This window comes from Micropterus salmoides, unplaced genomic scaffold (assembly GCF_014851395.1).
Source record: "Micropterus salmoides isolate LMB-PRFRI ecotype aquatic unplaced genomic scaffold, ASM1485139v1 Ms_hic_scaffold_6, whole genome shotgun sequence".
NCBI lineage: Eukaryota > Metazoa > Chordata > Actinopteri > Centrarchiformes > Centrarchidae > Micropterus > Micropterus salmoides.
In genome coordinates, this window is record NW_024044348.1 from 38,892,374 (window position 1) to 38,914,036 (window position 21,663).

A 21,663-nucleotide genomic window follows, 5' to 3' on the forward strand; every position below is an offset into this window, starting at 1 on the left:
GGTTGTGATCTATAAAAAACAAACTTGACGGGAAAATGTGCGTCCTGTAAGTAAACTCTGAACCATGCGTACGCACATAAAGAGGAGAAATGACAAACGGCGACTCACTTGGCAGAAGGATGAAACGGTTTGAAATGAATAGACCTACTATTGTATAAAATAAATCGGAATATTACCTCTGAGTATAAAAGCCTTTCTGAATAAAAAACACCTGTTTGATTGACTTTCCCTGAAGTGTGCAAAAAAACACACACAATTTAAGATCATTTGCAGCGCACAAAAAGATCCAGATTTAGGATAATAAACACAAACGGAGATATCTGTTTCATGAAAAGAACGCCTCAAATATGTTGTACAATTTAATTCGGAATCATCTTAATTAGTACTTGCATGCAGTGCAATTTATTCTCGTAAATAAGGTGAACAAATTAAATTTAAATTGATGCCGTTTTCAGTGCGTCAGTCCAGCAGATGCGAGTGCATAGTTTCAAATCCCCTATTGTAATCTGATGTTCGATGTTTTCGAGGCTAACGCTATGCGCCAGCGTGTGGATGTGATGCGCTGCTTGGCTTTAGGGACAATATAACACTATTTTATAAAAGAAATCTTTCAGTGTGTGTCATATAAAAAGTCATATTCCTTTTAACTCATCAGCAGGCTCATTAAGTGAGTGGACAGTTTGTGTAGCCTAAATGGGCTAAATGTTTAAACACAAGTGGAATGCATTTGGTTTAATCTCTTTTCCAGACTCCACTCTACACATCATCTTGGACAATGTCTCCCACCCACTCCATGACATGCTGCTCAAAGACAGGAGCACTTTCCGTGTGAGACTCATTTCTCCAAAATGCACCCCAGAGCGCCACAGGAAGTCATTCCTGCCTGTGGCCATCAAACTTTATAACTCCTCCCTTTAAGTGTCTGACACTTAGTCAGTTATTAAACTAGACCTCATTATCTATTTTATGTTCAATATTACCTGTTTAATAATTAATGTGCAATATTCTCTGCTGCTATTCATTCACTAGTACTTTTTGGTTCACCATAATACTTCTTAATAATGTAAATATTGTACATACCTTTATATCCTTTATATTTGTGTTTTATATTTATACTCTTATATTTATATACAACCTTGCCAAGTTTGCAATTGTGACAAAGAATTTCCCCTCGGGGATCAATAAAATATTTCTGATTCTGATTTTCATATGGGGAAATCCAAATTAGTAACTGGGTCATCCCGTCTGTGTGTCCCCCTCCAGCCAGTGACGTCACTACTCAGGAGGGATGCCCGTTCCTACAGATCAGTTATAAAGGTGTGCCCCCCTTTCCTCCGGTGCACAACCGCTGTGTGAAAGTGCGTTTTGTACCCACCGTACAACATGCTTCAGCTTCACCAAAAGGAACATCAGTGTCACACTGAGTTAAATTTTGTTTTGTAGCTTTTCTTTCAGAGTTTGCCTCCTTTTCTTCCTGCAGTCAGTACGTACTAATATTAATAAGGGGCGTTTCACTGACCATTTATAGGCAATTATGGGCGTTTGAAGGGTCGGACATAGAGCTCCCTCATGTCAAATTTGCGCCTCATTTCAAGTTGATTGTGATTTTTAAAGGGAACTTGCTTACAAGTGTGCGTACGCATATTTTTACAAGTCTGAATATTTTTTGGCGTACGCTAGTTTTGGCTTTTGGGGCATGTACACTTTTAGTGAGGTTTTATAAATGAGACCCCAGGCTCTTTGTCAGCTACTTGATTTAAATGCTGTATAACATTAAAAGCAAGTTGTTATTAATACCTTGTGTGACTCAAAGCTTGCTTTGGATGCTGACAAAACAAAACTCTTGATGTTACGTAATCAAAGCCTCTGAACCTTCCATCTATCATCACTTTTCAGGGCTCTGAGACTGAGTCTGTATCTCAATACAAGTATCTTAGAATTATAAATGATGATTCTCTCTCATTTAAGCCTCACATTCAGCAAGTGGTGAAATTGGGATATTCTTTAGAAACATCTTGCTTTTCCTTCGAGGCCTGTTAAATAAATGTTACATCAAAAAACATAATGAACAAGAGGATGCATTATCATCAAATTATCAAATCAGCGGTTTCATAAATGTCACTCAATTATCTTGTTTGCAAGATTGCTACAGAAAGTGGATTTAAGCAGTTGGTGGAGGAAGAGTTGAATGAATGAATTGAGGAATGAGTCTGACAGGGAAATTATTTCCAACATCTACAATGCTTAACAAAATGTGGCTTTAATATTGGCAAACATTACCTAATCATATTGACCATGATCTAATTTGTTATGGATAAGTTATTAATGTTCACGTGGTACGGTATAATAGTTAATGTGAAAGTGACCAATTGATGCCTCTCGTGTCTCCTCCCCAGGAAGTATTTCGGGGAGAAGGTTGGACTGTATTTTGCCTGGTTAGGAGTCTACACACAGATGCTGATCCCTGCAGCTATTGTAGGAGTCATTGTATTTCTCTACGGCTGTGCAACTGTCGATGATAACATACCAAGGTACGCAACACACACACACACAGACACACACACATCTTTCCCCATGCATATGTTTTCTTTTTTCATATATTGCCAAACTAAAGATTTTCCAAAGTTAGCCCAGTTCAGCTTAGTTAGCAGTCAAATTAGCTGATTGAGTTTTGGATGGAAGCGGTCGAGTGGGCAACAGAAACGGGCTCAACAGCTGGGCTGGGATCAAACACAGCCTCCGACACCGATGGAGGCCAATCTGACAACATGGAATACAATACACAGGTGTTTTACAGCGGCTCCGACCAAGACTCTGACTCCAGGGATGACAATCTAATATAGTCTTGTTTTCTGATGATGACACATTTTATTTCATGAGGCAATATAATTTCACCTATCAGAGATATTACACTTAAAGTGAAATATTTCAGGCATTTTTAATCTTAATGATTACAGCTTGTAGCTTGTAGCAACTTGCAGCTCATGGAAATCAAAACTCCACATTTCAAAATATTAGAATATTACAATAAAGAACATCTAATACAGAAATGAGAAGAGCCTTCAATCGCTCAGTCTGGTTCGGTACACAACCACAGTCACGGGGAAGACTTCTGAGTTGACAGTTGTCCAGAAGACACTCATTGACACCGTCCACAAGGAGGGTAAGCCACAGACGGTGCTGCTGGGCGGGCTGGCTGTTCACAGAGTGCTGGATCAAAGCATGTTCATGGAAAGTTGACTGGAAGGTTAAGTGTGGTAGGAAAAGGTGCACAAGCAACAGGGATGACCGCAGCCTTGAGAGGATTGTCAAGCAAAGCCCATTCAAGAACTTGGGGGTGCTTCACAAGGAGTGGATTGAGGCTGGAGTCAGTGCATCAAGAGCCAGCAGACACAGACGAGTCCAGGAAATGAGCTACAAATGTCACATTCCTAGTGTCAAGCCACTCCTGAACCAGAGACGGCATGAAGTTTCATGTTTTGACTTAAAATACAGGAAAATATTAACTTTTCCACAATATTCAAAAATCCGGAGATGCACCTGTGTATGTACTGTGACAGATAATTTTATCCACATCATGAACACTAAGCTTGGGTATTAGGTAGTACTGTATACCAGGGTTTTTAGAAATGCTGACAGTATGACTTTTAACACCCTCATAAATACAGACACTGCTCTTTTTATTAAACTGACACAGAGATGCTATATTGAGGTGATGGATTGTCAACAAGGTGAAAACCTTCACTTTTCCAGCAGCTGGTAAACAATACATGCAGGGGCTTTAGCTGCAGCCTTTATTGACAAACTACATTTACTTCACCTGCTGCTCGCTCTCACTTGCTCAGCCACACACTCACTATGCTCACCAAAAGGAGCGACTCGTCAGTGACAGTGAGTGGTGGATAACACTACAGGACTAGTAAACAAGAAAAATGCCTCTGCCCCCATTTGGGAGTATTTTGAGTTTAGTCCAGTTGATAACAGGACGAAGCTGTGTGCGTCTCCGCTCAGCCCATTGATGTATTGGTATCTATGGCAACAAGTGTCATCAGGTCCTCCAGCAAGAATCTGTGGAAGACGGGCCCTTATTACCTATTGATTATAGATGAATTCAACAGCCACTGTATCGTAGACTGCATGTTGTAGAGCCAGATGGTGTTTGAGAAATGATTTGTGGTAGCTTTGGATAGAATTAAGAGTGCTGGTAAAACAATAAACTAGAATATGCTACATTGAAAGTAGTCATTACAGCAGATTATGTGTAAGGGAAAATATACATGCTAATTCTCTCACTCTCTCTGTTTGCTGAAAAAGGTGCAACTTTTAGCAGCAAATATTTATTGATGTGCAAATATTTACATGTTAAGTTGTTGAGACTAAAATCTATTTTATTAACATAATCCATTTAGGAAAAGGTATTATAGCCCACATACAGAGCAGCTTTCAATATCTGCCTGTTTTAAGTGTAGTTTATACAGAAAGGGATCTACTATCCAAATAAATTTCAAAATACCTCTGACATTAACAGAGAAGCTGTGGACTGCTGGTTAAGAGCCATCTTATAACAGCAGCTATCGTTAGCAACAAGTAAAGCTATCTGTCCATCAGAAAACTTCATAAATCACTTCTGGCAGAGCAGCCTGAGGAGGGAAAACCAGAAAATATTGACCTTTCCTTCAGAACTGTAAAAGCACTTTCTGTGAGACACACTGATCAACCTCTAGCTCTATGAGCAGGTATGGCCGCTTCTCTGGAAGGTGGGATGGTGTATGTAAATTTTGGAGGCACGAAGATTAATGATCCCAGATGTTACGTCACATCTAGCGCTAGTTGGCATTCGTCCGTTCTCTGGGGGTTGTTTGTTTGTTTTTTGTACATATTAAGGAGGAAACAATGGTGATTGAGGCTCATGGTATGTCAGTTCCATGTACCTGTACTGCTTCACACTACAGCCTCATAATGCATTTTGCGCTGTAATGGTACTGGGTCGCTGAGTTCAGCATAATGCCGCATTCCAGACACCTCGGAACTTGAAAATTTCTCATTTAAAATTTACGACTTCCATGGCTCCATGGAACTTTTTCTTTGGAGGCCGGAAATATTCTCTGGTATTGCACGTTCCCAACATCATATACTTGTGATGTGGCTCTTTCATCTGTGGTATACATGAAATCAGAATCAGAGGGAGCTTTATTGCCAAATAGTGTTTTACACATACGAAGAGTTTGCTGTGGTGATAAGGTGCTACATGTAGACAAACACACAGTCAATGTAAATGCAGAAATATATAAATATGGAATGGAAGAAAAATGTCGCAGATATATACATGTGTGTTATTCTGGGTCTGTGCTGTGCAGAAGTCACGCAACGGAAGAGAATATTGTGTATATAAATTAATATATAAGCTGACAACATAAAAATATACAGCAACAAAGATCAACAGTTAACAAAAAATATGTGCGACCAGGTCGGTGCCGGACACGAGATGAAACAGTATTTACATGTGCAGAGACATTTGCAAGGGGGGAGTGTCAGTGGGGGTCCCGGGCCTTGTTAATGAGGCTAGTTGCAGACAGGAAGAAGCTGTTTTTGTGGAGAGAGGTTTTGGTCCTGATGGACCGCAGCCTCCTGCCAGAGGGGAGAGTCTGAAACAGTTTGTGTCCGGGGTGGGAGGAGTCAGCTGCAATCTTTCCTGCTCGCCTCAGAGTCCTCGAGAAGTACAGGTCCAGAAAAGAAGGAAGATTGCAGCCAATCACCTTCTCTGCAGAGCGAATGATGCGCTGCAGCCTGCCCTTGTCCCTGGCAGTGGCAGCAGCGTACCAGATGGTGATGGAGGAGGTGAGGATGGACTCAATGATGGTGGTGTAGAAGTGCACCATCATTGTCTTTGGCAGGCTGAACTTCTTCAGCTGCCACAGGAAGTACATCCTCTGCTGGGCCTTCTTGGTGAAGGAGGTGATGTTTAGCTCTCACTTGAGGTCCTGGGAGATGATGGTGCCCAGGAAGTGGAAGGAGTCCACAGTGGTGACGGGGGAGTCACTCAGGATGATGGGGGAGGGTGGGGCTGTGCTCTTTCTGAAATCTGCGACCATCTCCACTGTCTTCTGAGCATTGAGCTCCTATTCTGGCTGCACCAGGTCACCAGATCGTCGATCTCCCACCTGTAGGTGGACCCAATGAGGGTGGTGTCATCCACAAACTTCAGGAGCTTGACATACTGGTGACTGGAGGTGCAGCTGTTGGTGTACAGGGAGAAGAGAAGGGGGGAAAGAACGCAGCGTTGAGGGGAACCGGTGCTGATGGTCCTGGAATCAGAGACATGTTTGCCCAGCTTCACGTGCTGCTTCCTGTCCGTCAGGAAGTCAGTGATCCACCTGCAGGTGGAGTCAGGCACGTTCAGCTGGGAGAACTTGTCCTGCAGCAGGGCCGGGATGATGGTGTTAAAAGCAGAGCTGAAATCCACAAACAGGATCCTGGTGTAGAGTCAAGGGGAATGGTGTCCAATTGACTCTCGTTTATGGAGAGGGGGACTTTATAGTTTGTGATCTGTTTGAACCCCCTCCAGACAGAAATGGCGTTGTTTGCAGAGAACTGGTTCTTTAGTGTCTCGGTGTACAGTCGTTTAGCTTCTTGCACTTCCTTGCTAAACCTGTACTTTAACGCCCTGAGCCTGGCACTGTCTCCACTCCTAAATGCCTCCTCCTTTTCCAACCTCAGCTGTCTGAGTTTAGCTGTGAACCAGGGTTTGTCATTGTTATAACTCACCCTGGAGCGCGCTGATATGCAGCTGTCCTAACAGAAGCTGATGCAGGACGTCACAGCCTCTGAACGTTGGCGTGCGGCGAGATGTAAACAAACTGTAAAACGGTTTACAGTTAATGATAAGAAATTCCAGATCAGGAGAACAGTGATGCTGAATCACTGTCACGTCGGTACACCAGCCATTGTTAATATAAAAACAGATATCTCCACCTTTTGTTTTGCCGGAGAGCTCTGTGTCGCGGTCTGCTCTGTACAGTTGGAAGCCAGCCAGCTGCAGCGCGGAGTCCGGTATCAAATAAAGAGCCAGTCAGACCCGCAGGTTGTTCTCTCTTCACACATCAACAGCAGCCTCGCGTCCCATTAGGATGCCTGCAATCTTTTTATTTGTTTGTCCTACACCTTTAAATATAATCTGATGAGACAGAACCATCTGAGATGTCTACGCTGGAAACTGTTTAGGGCAGGCAAATACTTGGCAGGTGATTGGATGAACCATCTGTTTATCACCATTTATCTCAGGCTAACTTCAACCATGGAGATCAACTCAACATATGACGTAGTATGAGGGCCGAAGCCGGTCAGGAGAAGAGTGTTTGCATCTTTTCTATAGAGAAAGTCCTTCAATGCCTTCTTTGCTCTCTTTCTTTTCAACAAAGAAATTTGCAATAACTGTAAATTTGCTGTCCCCTCAAAATAACACATCACACAGCCATTAATGTCTAAACCGCTAGCAACAAAAGTGAGTACACCTCTAAGTGAAAATAAATATATACATATAGTTCTAATACAACATCTATGCTAACCTCTTTAGAATCCCCCATTGTTGTTTATGAACAGTCGCTTTGTATCTTGCTGTACCACACCCGTAGCTGCCAGTAGTTCTGCATAGAATGCTGTTTGGTCCGAATCACTGTGGTTTGGCCACAAGCACAAAACTTTTTCTCTCGGGAATGAAATACATTTAATGTACTTTATTGTATTCATTGTTTGTTTTTAGTTAAATATTTCTATGTAAATCTGCAGAGATCCTGTTGGCTTTAATTCTGAGCGATCGATATTGGGCCTGTATTATTTAACTTGATATTGATTAATATAATATGATAAATAAAATATTGTATAATCCAATCCTTATCATACAGTATTTCAACACATATACATATTATATTGTGTGTTGGATGGCTTGGTGTGACTAAAAACGTCCTTTAAAGGGTGCCGTCGTCTAAAAAACCTTCGGAAACCCCCGCTTTAGACTTGTTTGAATCTTGTTCTCCACATTAAGTTGTTCGAAGATATTTTTAGTTTTTGCCATGTCGCCTGATTCTCTGCACCATCCGTTCGCCATCATCGGTCCATTTGAATAATTCATCTCTTCCCTCCATCCCTGTTTTGTCAGTATGGAGATTTGTGATCCCAGGAACAACATCACCATGTGTCCGCTGTGCGACCGCGCCTGCAGCTACTGGAAGCTGGTGACAGCGTGTGGTACAGCCCGAGCCAGCCACCTGTTTGACAACCCAGCCACCGTCTTCTTCTCCATCTTCATGGCCCTCTGGGGTAAGGACACATTTTCATCCAATCACACAAACAACAACCAAAGAGTCCAGTAAAGACCAGCGGAGGAGTAATGTTTCATGACTGTGCAGCTAGCATTCCTGGCACTGCTCCAGTAAAAGAAAGTTTCATGTAATCCATTGAGTACGGGTTTGGGAAACTACTACGGATACTGCACCTAAGGCAAACATGAAATTTACAATAGTAATCCACAAAGGCATCTCCTGAGTAAACACAGGGCTGGCCCTCTGATGTCCTGCCAAACCACACTGCCATCTGTTAGCAACAGCAGGGCTTTATACCAAAGCCTGATGTATCTTCTTCCTCTGAACCATAAAGCTCCATTGTTGTCCAAAAACTATTAACTGGGTGATATGTTCCTTCATCACTATCAACACACACCGTAGTTTATTTGGACCCAACCCTAAATACACAGTCCTGCTGCCCAAAATATTCACTAGAATAAATGTGGATTCCTCGGCTGTTGAAAATAGTACCCAACAAATGCACTATTTCCTCCTCTTTGTTTGATAAAATCTACAGTAAGCAGCTGTTTTAGGAAATTATTGAGCCAAAGATAGGGTAGTCAAAAAGTAGTAGAAAGGTAGAAAAATGCATTATTGGTATGTGATTTGTTAAGGAATAAATGGGACATTGTCAATTCAAATGCAAACACTACAGTCATCTAGCTAGGTATACAGTTTGGTGCAAGCTGATAATTAGTAACAATATTCATCAACATATTGGAGCGTTAAATTATTCTGTGATGTAGGGTTAACAGTCTATCCTCCCCAGAAAAACGACCAAATAGGTCCTTTGTGCAGCACCTTATTCTGACCCATATTTACGTTTATTGTGGCAGCGACCTCAGGTGGCTGTATAACTGTAGAAAAGGAGGAAATGAAGTTGAAAAGTTCTCAACCGAGAACTTTCACACAGGAGAACGGCAAAACGACCATGATGTTTCCTAAACCTAACCGAGTAGTTCTGTTGCCTAAAACTGACCAAACTGCGACCGTTTCACAATGCGTGTTTAATGCCATGTGACTTGCATCACTTAACTTATGTAACATAGTTAATGACCGGTGCCTGTAGCTGGACTGATGTAGGTAACTCATATGTTTAGTTTTGGGAGACATGGATAAATGAGCTAGTTGTCGTTTAGGTTGGAGGACTCGTTGAGGGTTGCATAGTTGACAAGTCTATGTCGTGGATAGATGAACAGAAAGATTGACAATAGGAAAGCGTGCAGATTCACACTCTATATTCCTTATCACTTATGGTGTTAGTGTATATATAGAGAAAAGTGTCATGTAACAGAGGCATGTAATAAGCTTGTGTTTGAGCCTGTGTTTAGTTTGCTGTGTATGCTTGGTTATGTAGCGGTTCTCTTCATGGAGCACTGGAAGAGACGGCAGATGCGACTCAACTATCTCTGGGACCTCACGGGCTTCGGAGAGGAGGAGGAGGTGAGATAACGCCACAAACAACTTTCATATAAACCTGTTGAAAGATATACATCCACGAGGGAACAGTTGAGAACAATTGTTTGACAAATAAGATTATTTGCTTTCTTTCCAAGAGTTCGATTAGAAGAGCCATGGCCAACCCAGTGTTTTTAAGCAAATTAGATATAAGGTGATAATTAGTGAGCTGGTAGGTAGATTATTAGTAGTAGTTATTTTTGGATAACATCTTCAATAACATTAAGAATATCATTAAATGAAAACTTTGAAATGGGAATACAGAATTGTGAAAACACTTTTCTGAAACAAGCAGCTCCTTCCACTTCCTCACTTTACATAAACCTCTTCATCTCCAGCATCTCCAAATCTCAATTCAAGCCGAACCATCTTTGTGGATAGAATATTTTCAGCTCCTTGTAACAACTGCACTTATTAACAAGTGAAAAGTACAGATGTTTTTCAATGCACTTACCCTAAAAGCACAGTCACAACGTAATAAGGCCAATATAAAGGCCCAGGTCAAGATATGCACATGAATGTACCTCCTTTGTCTTTTGTGTGCGCTCTGTAGTGAGTCAGCCCACAGCAAAAATGTTCCCACACAGAAATCACAGCCTCAGACATCAGTATTGAATGTTTTTGTCTTTAAAATCACAATTAAATGGAACAGAGCGCTACTGCCTTCTATTATGAAAGATGTTTAGTTTTATAATGCTCCCTTATGGCTCTAAAAGTGACACAAAAGTGTTGTAATATTCAGGAACAATGACTGCTGACTGACATCTTCTCCTTATGTGTTTATCTGTGTGGTGTGTTGTACAGGAGGAGCATAAGGTTTGGATGCAACTTGTCTTATTTCTGACTTACTCTGATATTTAAACTTACCTTCTTTCTTTTTCACACACTTTTTTCGATCTGTTCTGCAGCTGCTAACGCCTACCTTTTCTCCCTCAAGGTGTCTAACAACCTGCCTCGGGTCTTTTTCACTTGACATCTTCATCTCTTTGCTCCTGTGTGATGAGATTTTTATTTATTTTGTCTCGCTGAGGTTCATCCTGATGCTGGTCATCCCTGTGGCCTCACAATACTGTTGCTGTTGTTTGTGGCTACTGATGGCAGCAGAGTTGACAGGACAGTTTGTTGACTCATAGCTCTTGTCTCTCTCCTCTTTTGTCCTATACTTGGGAAAATGTTTCCTTTTTAAACAGCGACAACTGTGCTCCACACAGATAAGACAAGTAGCACAGTCTTACACAAAGTGTAGAAAAATACCTTTAAAGTCAAATGGAAAATACAAAAATGGGCATTGTAAAACCAAGGACACTGGACCTAGTGGTTCTGGTGGCTCATGTGGCATCTACTCAGCCTCTGCTTTGTTATGAAGTTTCTAACAAACAAATCTCTTATCCAAAGGTGGTAAACTTATAACTATTTCTCCTTCAGTAAAAAAAGTCTCCTGACTAGAAAGATGGCTTCAAATACCAAGTCACAGCAGAACTCTGCATAAATCAGCCAATTTGCATGGAAATGGCTTAATGTAATTTGTATAGTTCGTATAATTATTTTAGCCCTTGGTGATTGAAATTTCCTGTAGGCCGTTGAGTAATGGTCCAATTTTCTCCTCCCTGATAAGAAACTCAAACTATATACATGTAGTACCTGCTATTGATCCTATACAGTATGAGCCCCACATAGTGTACACTCTTTCAGCCCATGTCGTGTCAGCTCTTTTTTTTAGCTCTTAAGGGGCCCACAGTGGTCAAATCCATACATTTCTCAAAAACATGAGTATGTTCCAAAATCTGCACATCCTTAACCAGGACCAAACGAGATCAAAGATTCAGGGTAGATGGTTTTTATTTCCTCTGTGTAAAAGATTGAATCAGTTGAAGGACTACACTCTTTTGAAAAAAAACACCTTAAAGCTGAACTAATCAGTATTCATACTACCAGAGGAAAATATGAGTGTGTCATTTGAAGAGGATCAAGCACTGAGCAGCCAAAGAGCCAGATATTTTCCTCAGGAAATGGTGAAGACCGAATCAGAACTAGAGGGGGAGTGAATATCGGACTTTAGTGAGCTGTTTGCTAACACATTCACAATGTCAACTTTATGAGGTGATAATGTGTTTACAACTTGTTACGGTGCCTCAAAGTGGCCAAAAAAATCAGATTTAAATGCAATATCAGTAGGGATGGGTCAGAATTTGAATCAGACTGTTGTCAGACAAAGTTATTCCACACAATTGTCATTGAGCACTTTTATTAGTCCCTGTCTGATAGAAATAGCTCAAAATATCAGTCCATAAGAAGAGCTTTATGTTCTACACAGAGGAAATATTTGCCTGCTGGCCTGAGTCTAAACCAGACAACAGTCCTGTTTGCTCTTCCTGGGCAGCATGTATCTGTGTTCAGATCTTTTTGCTTGTCTGTTTTCACTCCAAAAGCCAAAAGAGACTTTCTAACCCTTTGCTTTGTTTTCTAGTTTTCTCTGTATATGCAGCACCTCTTTACTCCTCTTGGCTTACTGCAGACTGTATTACTGTTACATGGGTACTCACTTCTGACTGCATTTTACATGGACATAAAATGCTAATTTTTTATCCCTCACCATGAAAGGATTATGACAACAGCACACATTAGACACGCCACATCATGGAGCTTTGTGTATGAAATTGTTTAACAGCTGGGTTTAGGAAGCTAAACACTGATTTACAGAACAGTTTGAAATTTTGCATAACATGGAATGTTGCTATCTTACATAGTCAGATGGATGTCAGTCTCAGTGTGTCCACTACAGACACATACAGGGATAGGTTGGGGAAGCCTGGCATAGCCTAAGACTGGAGGCAGAAGGTAGCTGTCAGCTTAGCTGTTAACCTGAAAATCTAAAAACCTGCAAATCCGCAATGCCACAGTGTTTTATAACAGATGTGAACACCACATCTAATGTACCTTAACATCACCATCATTCAGCATAATCCCCCAAAACCTCACAAAATCTCACAGCTGTTATTTTGACAAGAGTTGGCAACCCTCGTCTTATTGAGTTGTATGTGTTAAAATGACACACTGTAGTTTTGTAGTAGCAATGGGAGTGGCTTGCTAACTACCATGCCATTTAGTATATAGCATCACATCTTTGTGCTAAGCTAGGCTAAACATTTACTGGAACCATCTGTACTGGACACATAAAGACGACATCGATTTTGTTTTCGGATTCAGCAAGAAACATATTTCTCAAAATGTTCTTTTTAAGTTTAGAAGTTAAAGCTGGGGTAGGCAATTCATTTCAGAACTTCGAACTTCCAATAAAGAAGTCAAATACTATACTAATGCAGGTAGGCAGGTATCCCAGCCAATCATTTCTGTCAATGATTGGCTGGGCTACCTGCCTACCTGCGTGCACTTTGCCCGTGAACATGTATTTTGGGGGAGTGGCTTTAAAGGGAGGCGGTGTGACTTTCAAAATCCAGCTGTCTCTTGCTGGTTTCTCCACGTTGCCTACCCCAGCTTGAAGTGTATGATTATAAACGATTTGTTAAACACATGAAAACAACCCGCTGTAAACTGTAGCAACATGAGTTAAGAGTTGACTCTGGGTGTTGTCCTGCTTTATCAAACATCAATCCACAGCTTGTTTTCCATTTTATGTCCTCCACTTAATCCTTTCACGGCGGGTCGATGCATTTCTATCTTTACTTGCACAGAGCACTGTACTCGGATTTAAACACAACATTTTAAAACACAACTTTATGCGAACAGGCTGTTCTGTCTCCATTCTGAAATTGCATAAGGATCTTCTCTACTGTTCACTGTGGGGCACACTTACTGTTTACTAACATACAGTAGTATCAGTAACTGTAACATCTAAACTGATTTCTCATCCAGGACCACAACCGAGCGGAGTACGAGTTCATGGTCATGCGAAAGACAATGAGGCGGGAACATTCAACCCCGAAGGTAAAGCTGAGCAGTCATCAGGGCAGCTTTCATGACAGGTTTTTATTGTGTTATGCATCTCAGTATTTTTTGAAAACGAGTATTTTCTTTTTGTATTGTGGGGAGTGGGGGTTCTTTGTTGTTTCACGTCATTGTGTCCCCCAACTTCTCAAACCAAAGCTATGCCCTTAGCTCACTGTATCACAGATAAATGTAGTTATAAATAATAGATGCCATCAACAAAACTTCCAAGCGTGTGTTAAGTTTCTGCTAAAGTGAACACATCACAATTTTCTGTTACAGTATGCAAGTCAGTGTCAGCATAAATGCTCTCGTTTTAAATATCGAAGGAAGTTTTCCTCTGGCTCGTGGGCTAACATGGAATAAAACATGCGTGATGGACATGTATGACATGATGTAAAATAAATTTTTGGTCCACTACTCTGCCTGTCGCAGAAAACATTATTACATTATCTAAACTTTGTGCATTCCTTTCTCTCATAAGGATAATCCCTAGCGCTGCTCTTCTTGTGTTACCCAACCCTTTTGGCTAAAAACACTCTACTGAACTTGTTAGACCCAATATAGGTGCGTCTTACCAAAATGGTAAATTGTTCAACCCAAACAAAGATTCTCCCTTTATTTAAATTAATCTCCTCATTTGATCGTCATAGAAACAGATAGGAGGATTACACTGGGCCTCCAACTTTCTGTCTTTAGTGTATTCCAATGAGATATTCTCAGATGTAAGCTCACATATATACACACACAGCAACAGTCAAGAAACAAACCATCAGCAGCTGACTGGTGTAGGAAAAAAACTAATGGCAGCACTTCAGTATTTTGAAGAGAAGGTGCTGGTGGAACACTGAAACATGTCTGTGTGTAGTAAAAAGCACTCTGGTCAGGCATGTTCATTATGCTTATAAGCCTTTTGCCTTTTGTCTCGTACCAAGGTCAGGTCTTTCTTATTAAATTCAGAGGACACAAAAACACACACACACAGTCGCCTGAGCTTACTGACCCAATTCTATGTAGGATTGAATGTGACACAATAGCTAAGGGGAGAATTAGCTGTGGTCCACTGCAGCCACATTGTGTGTGTGTGTGTGTGTGTGTGTGCGTGTGTGCTGTGTGCATCTGTGTGCCCAAGGCATAAAGAGCTACTTCTGACGTGTGATGTGTGAAAGACGTGAGGTTGTTGCTGCCGAAATATGCATATCAACACACACGTTTAGCTGGAGGTGCAGTTACTGTTTCAGATATGTTGTATACGCTATGTCCTTCACATAACTCTGTGTGTGTGTGTGTGTTTCAGGGTGAGAAGGTGAAGCTGACATGTACAGACAGACTGCCAGCTTACCTGACTACTGTGGTCATGATGGGCTTCATGGTGAGTCTCAGCAGTCCCCCTGCAGTCTTACATCACCACCCCAAGTATTTCTGGCACTTTAATGACATTTAAAGCCATAATATCGTTTTTAATCACCCTCCATGAACTCCAGATTCTGAACGGGGAGAGCAGTGTTTTCTTTGAACTAGCAAAGGAAAATTAACTATAAATAAGTTTACGATGCTAGCTGACATCTAAGTAAGTGTTTCATGTATTTGTTTCCCATTAGCTGGTTGCATTTGGGATTTAGTTCCAGTGCTAACCAGTGTCTTGTTCTTTTTTATTACCAAAAATGAATATAGTAAATCACTAGTGTTGGAAGAGGGGGGTGTTGCTTTAATGAGCTTGTGCATGCCTGTATGTTTGTAAGACTTTTATTTCTTTTTGTAGTTTTGACCAAGTCAACAGCTTGTTGCAGGTTTAAATATTTCCAAGCAAGATTTCACTGTAGAGTGGTGTTTCTCAACGGGGGCGTTCCAAGGATGATGGGGGGCGCTGGAAGCAATATTTTGGAAAGGGGGGCGCTGAGCTGCTTTTGGGGGGCGTTTGTTGGTTGGAAAGTCTAAGGCAAGTTTACATCGAAGATTCACAACAATACGAGTTTAAATTTTAAGCTACTTGCAAAAAAACTGTGGCCTGCCACATTAAAACCTGCCAGTTTAGTCCACTACAACTGGACTAGACGGTGTATTTTTTTCTCCGTCAGCTACTTGTGGTGCAGCTCCGTGCTGCCTTCACGGGAACGGGAAGTCAGAGTATCATCTGTAAAATTTTACCCACATGGCGTTTACTGTGTAAACTCTGGAAAATTTATGTTCTCTTTCTTGGTGGAAAAGTGCTTATTTCTCTGAGGAATACACCGTGAACGTCTTGTTATCGCAGTGGTTACACATTTACAAGAGGTATATTCTGCTGTCAGACTCACCCTGAAAGCAACTTCGCTGCGACACCAGCGAGTGACGTGGACCCACCTCGCGCTGTGAGTCGCAGACAGTTTCTGCCAAAGTGGACATATACTGTAGTTTCAGTAGGCTATAAAATGTAACGTTAAAAACTGAAGCCCTGACTTGCTCTGTTGGGGATTGTAAGCGGCGCTTTATCAGAGGTGCTGAAGTTAAAATAACAGTTCTGTGTCTGTCAGACGGTCGAGGGGAAACTTCCAGCGAATCAGTAACATAATGCAGTATAGGGCATGTAGTAAAATGTTATGAATTCTCTTTAAATAGGCTAATGACATTAGTCTCCTAATATTACGTTTTTTTCATTACATGTCAGAGAACTCAGATATGTGGGAGAGATTCTGAATGTGCAGAAAGTTTTGAACATGAGCAGATAAGTTAGTGTTTCCCATGCGTTCATTTATTGGTGGCGGTCCGCCACAATATCAACGCTGACAGGCACATATTGATTTAAGATAAAAAAAATTTAACTAGGCCTATTTAAAATCGTACTTGATTGCAGAGCTGCAGGCAGCGCGTATTCGCACAGTACATCCTCTCACTCACTCTCTCATGAACACAGCTGCACAAATATGTCCAACACAACTCTGTCAATGTTGGAGACAAAGCTTTAAAAAGTATTTGCAAAAATCTAAGGAGCCTAGCTAATAAGGAGAGCTAAATTAATGTTAGAAGACAGCTGGGTTTTCGAGGCTAGAACACTGTATATAGCTGGTAGTTAATATCGACTGCACGCACACCCCATATGCCCACAGTTACACTGTCATTCTGTGGGAAACACTAAGTTATGATATGATAAGTTATTAACAGATGAGCTAATAAAGTCCAGTCAATAACTTAATAAAAAAGGATTAATTTATCACAGAGATGAAAGGGGCCACAAACACATAGGTTACTTCCCCACAAAAGACACAAAAGAGGAGATAAGACTTAATCATGTGTGTTGACTTAGCAGGGATATTAAATAAGTTGATCTACAGGAGAAAAATATTCAAAAGCAAAAAAGAACGCAGAGAGCCTCACTATATTATATTTATATATTTTGAATTGTCACCTGCCACCTGACTTTTGTGTTTTCCTTTATATAATAAGACATTTCCACCATAAATTGGTGCAGAAAAGGCAGAAATTGGAGCAGAAACTTTCACCAGAATGCAGGAAATTAAGTGTTTAATGCTCAAAATCTTCTAGGAGAGGACCCCCATACATATTAAGTACCCCATCCAAGAAAACAGTATCTGGCTTCACACACTTATTAGTTAAATATAATTACTTTTCACATGGCTTTTTCGTTACCTTTTCCATGTTTTTAATAACAATAGTAACAATAAAAAAAATCAACGGTGGCAAGGGACCTGGATAATGGATAGGGGTGCGCTGGCCCAAAAAAGGTTGAGAACCACTGCTGTAGAGCATCTGTCATTCTGAATATTGCTTCTCACTTTGGTTTCGTGTGTTAAAATCTTTTGATTTTTATCAGCTATAATTAAATGTTACAGCTAACATTTGTTAATTTTTGTAATTTTGTATCGGCTAAAAGTGCAAACTTTGTCTGTTGTCTGGTTAAAGCTGGTGAGAGAAAAGAAACATTTTTCTGTAACCACTTCATAACTTAAAAGTACATGCTCACCAGCAGTGTACATACTGCAGCCAGCTGCCATTACATATAGGGCCAGATTTACTAACACCCCAAATAAAGGGCCTGATTTAGGTTTGCGTGAGTAAAAACGTGTGCAAACTTGATATCACCAGCAAATTAGCACGTAAGCTGATCTACTAACTGGGAGATGCACGCAGAATGACGTCTTTCAAAAGCGCACGATCCGCTGGCATTTCCTCGCATCTGAGTCATTCCAGCTCACTGTAGCTGTTTCTGCTGGGGTTTCCCAAAGCAGTTTTTCAGGCGTGCTGTCCCAAGTACTTAGTGCAATCTCAGGCAGGATGGGCAGGTAGGCCTACATACGATTTCCACATGATTGGGACGCACTGAACAAAGCAAACCAAGGTTTTTACGCAGTGGCTGCTTTCCCTCCCGATTCTCCATGGCTGAAACCATTTAAAACACGCAAAATCCTCATTTAAATACTGCTATAAATATAAGCTTTATCAAAGAGGCAAGTCTTAAGCCTACTCTTAAATGTGGAGATGGTGTCTGCCTCCTGAACCCAAACTGGAACCTGGTTCCACAGGAGAGGAGCTTGATAGCTGAACGCTCTGGCTCCTAGTCTACTTTTGGAGACTCTAGGAACCACAAGTAACCCTGCATTCTGGGAGCTCGGTGCTCTGGTGGGGTAGTAAGGTACTATGAGCTCTTTAAGATAAGATGGTACCTGCAGAAGAAGACATAAAAAATAAAACTAGATAAATTAAAACAATGACAACAATCAACAACATGCAGCAAAAAGATAGAAAAACAACACAGTTAGATACAGTATAGATAAATAAAGACACAAGCGCAGGTGCCCCTAAACAGAGTCAAAGTGCTGTCTCTGTGCTTTGATGAACTCTAAATCCTAAACGATTGATATGTAGAAAGTCACACAGCTGTTGCATTGCATTCATTTAGTAATACGGGCTCAGGTGGGTAAAGAAGCTTTTCAGAACGGCCGTCCTCATTGTCAACACCTGTAAACATGTGGCATGTTTCAACAGGTGTCTACTCAACATTAACATCCTACTGGACCTTTTGTGCTTATATCTGCGAATTGTTCAGATTCATATAAATGCAATAACATTTGTGGGGTAAATGTTTTGGACCTAACAAAATAGGAAGTTTATTCAATAGGCTTTTCAGTGTGTGTCACCTACAGTGACTCTTTGCATATCTTACTCAGGTTGATTGTTCTGTCAGATTATCAACAGATTGTCAGATTGGGTGTTCTCCTTCTTCTGCTTGCTTTTAGATCCTTGTGACGTTTGCCATAGTCTTCGGGGTCATCCTGTACCGGATTAGCATTAAAGCTGCACTGCACATGAGCACCTACCCTGCAGCACGGTCCAACATCAGAGCCACTGTCAAAACTACCGCCGCCATCATCAACCTCATCGTCATTATCATCTTAGATGAATTCTATGCCGCCATCGCCCGCTGGCTCACCACACTGGGTGAGGCGCATTTCACTGTTAACCCCTTACAGGCATGATTGATACCAAAACCAAATGTTAGTTTTACTGTGATGTTTGAGCTTCACTGTGCAGAATGTGTTCATTGTGCAGAGTTTTCACATTCATCTGAAGGAACAAGTTTCTCTGAGCTCACCTTATATCTGAGTTTGACACAGCTACGTAAGCCAATTACACTCCAGGATGAAACTAGAAGCCTCCAGGTCACAGACAGTGAGAAAGGAATTTTCAGTAAGATATATCCTGGTTCCAGCAGTTTAACTTGTGGGGAAAAAAACTATTTGCACATTCATAGATTCTTGATTTCTCAGTGAGGGAAAGGAGCAGAAGTAACAGGGTAGTTTTTTGTGGAAACAATCAGACACAAATTATTATTCCAGGCAGAATATTTTTACATGTCTTTAAGGCCTGTCTGGAAGGCATCCTTAAGAAAGGAAAAGCTATCAGTTAGTATATGAAATCCTTGCTAGGTCCATATACCAGTCTGGATAAAGAATAATATATGTAACTTTTGAAGGGAAAGATTACACATTGTTCCTTTTACTAATAAAAAGTTGAATTCATAATCAATTAAACACCCTTGCTCAGTTCAGTACACTGAGGTGTTAAACTTATGATAGATAATGTTATCTAAGGGGGCTTTCACACCTACCTTGTTTGGTCCGGACTTTTGGACTTTTCAGTTTGGTCCAAACCAAAATTGCAGGCGTGAAACCTCCTCCAGACCACGGTCCGGACCAAACAGATGAAATTTGGTCCGACCAAAAGAGGCAGTCTCGGTCCGGATCAGACTGAACCATGGTTCGGTTCGTTTCTTGTGTGAAAGCATTTTGTTGATGGTTCGGACTTTCAGACTAGTTACAGGAAGTTTGGCGGTTGCCTTTTACACTGGAAACAAATAAATGCACGGAGAAATGCATTGAAATAAGGACACAAATATAAATCTCCCGTGACAGCTCATCTTTTGATACAGACGGCCACTATAGAAGCACACTGCCACCCATCGCTTTGGAGGTGCAGATTGTTTGCGGTCTTCTCCTCCTGTCCTGGCGACGTTCTAATGTTCGCACAACGAGGACGTTTAATTGCGAATTTGAACTAGCCTTCAGTATAGTTGGTGCTGCAGGTAGTAATGCCATAATAATAACAATATAGTAGTGTCAAATATGTTTTTTGTTAATTCATTATTGTCAAAGCTCGCAGCTGAACTGTTTAATAAACCAATCAATGTCAAGTACAGGGAGACGCAGCCAACGTAGATGATGACGACAGGATGCAGGTCTGTCATGTAAAGTCCTTCAGTGCGGTCGCAGAATTGCAGTGTGAAACCAAACCAAAACTAACCGAATATATACAATATTGACAATATACAATGTTGACAATACAAGTCAGTTTGCTCACTGCTATTACATTGCATTTTAGCACATCGCCAATTAACATTATAATGGTTTTATCACATAAAGTAAATATATGTGTCTCACAAGGAGAAATGTTTGTTATTATTGCAACTTGCAAGCTTAATTTAACACCTACAGCAAAATGCTACATACTACAGCACAAACTGGCTTGCCTTTATAAATATGCTGAATTAAAAATTAAAGCACATTAATGGCTCATAAAGTGAATTACAACCAGACATGTAGAACAGTCTTTTATAACTGTAATGCTACTGGATGAATGTGCGTGTGAGATAATGAAGTCACATGTTGTCTCTCTTTCAGAGGTTCCAAAGACAGACAAGAGCTATGAAGAGCGCCTCATCTTCAAAACGTTTATCTTGAAGTTTGTCAATGCCTTCACACCCATTGTCTATTTGGCCTTTTTCCGGGGCAGGTAAAACAATGACTTCTCAAAGCTGTTCATCATTTTAGAAGATACTTTTATTGTCACACACACATACATGTTGCTAAATTTGTTCTCTGCACTTTAATTCTGTGGGTCAATAGTAATTGAAATTCTCCCATCTGTAGCTGCTCTCACACTTTTATCCAAAACACTCCAAACCATGTGTATGTTTGGGTTGTGCACTGTATTGTGAACATGATCACACTGGATATTACCTGCTTTCCTCATCTCACGTTCAACATGTAATGGTTGTGTTTGGTTGACAGGCTTGTTGGGCGGCCTGGAAACTACTTGTATGTTGTTGGATCGTACAGAATGGAAGAGGTAACTCACACTAAACACAGTGCAAAGGAGAAGGCTGCTGTAATTCCATATTTTCTTGTCCACAGTTCCTGTGAAAAGGCTTAAACCAACCATGTTAGTCCACGTCTCATTAGTTTCCTACTCTCCTATCTTGTCTGTGGCACTCTAGCCCAGTGGTTCCTAGTTAAGACATAAATCTAAATATAATATAATATAAATGTTGGTGCTTTATTGAGTATTGTCTTCTATAGAAGAGCCGTTGTGAAGCTCATTGTCACCGGCTGTCACCATCTTGGCTGTCCCTGACTCTGGCAAATTA

At 40.9% G+C, this 21,663-nt stretch overlaps 1 protein-coding gene across 6 annotated transcripts in view; it reads left to right on the forward strand.

Annotated features, from left to right (window-relative positions):
- Positions 1 to 21,663, forward strand: part of ano1a (anoctamin 1, calcium activated chloride channel a) — a 70,474-nt gene that overhangs the window by 36,716 nt on the left and 12,095 nt on the right. For 4 of the 6 annotated variants that reach the window (XM_038701614.1, XM_038701609.1, XM_038701613.1 and 1 more), the window contains exons 11-19: positions 2,397 to 2,531; positions 8,156 to 8,316; positions 9,697 to 9,782; positions 10,602 to 10,613; positions 13,671 to 13,742; positions 15,040 to 15,114; positions 18,977 to 19,178; positions 20,918 to 21,029; positions 21,308 to 21,365. In XM_038701614.1, the coding sequence (XP_038557542.1) occupies positions 2,397 to 2,531; positions 8,156 to 8,316; positions 9,697 to 9,782; positions 10,602 to 10,613; positions 13,671 to 13,742; positions 15,040 to 15,114; positions 18,977 to 19,178; positions 20,918 to 21,029; positions 21,308 to 21,365 (913 nt within the window). The remainder of the gene's footprint in view (positions 1 to 2,396; positions 2,532 to 8,155; positions 8,317 to 9,696; positions 9,783 to 10,601; positions 10,614 to 13,670; positions 13,743 to 15,039; positions 15,115 to 18,976; positions 19,179 to 20,917; positions 21,030 to 21,307; positions 21,366 to 21,663) is intronic. The other 2 variants (XM_038701610.1, XM_038701611.1) reach the window with 2 other exon arrangements.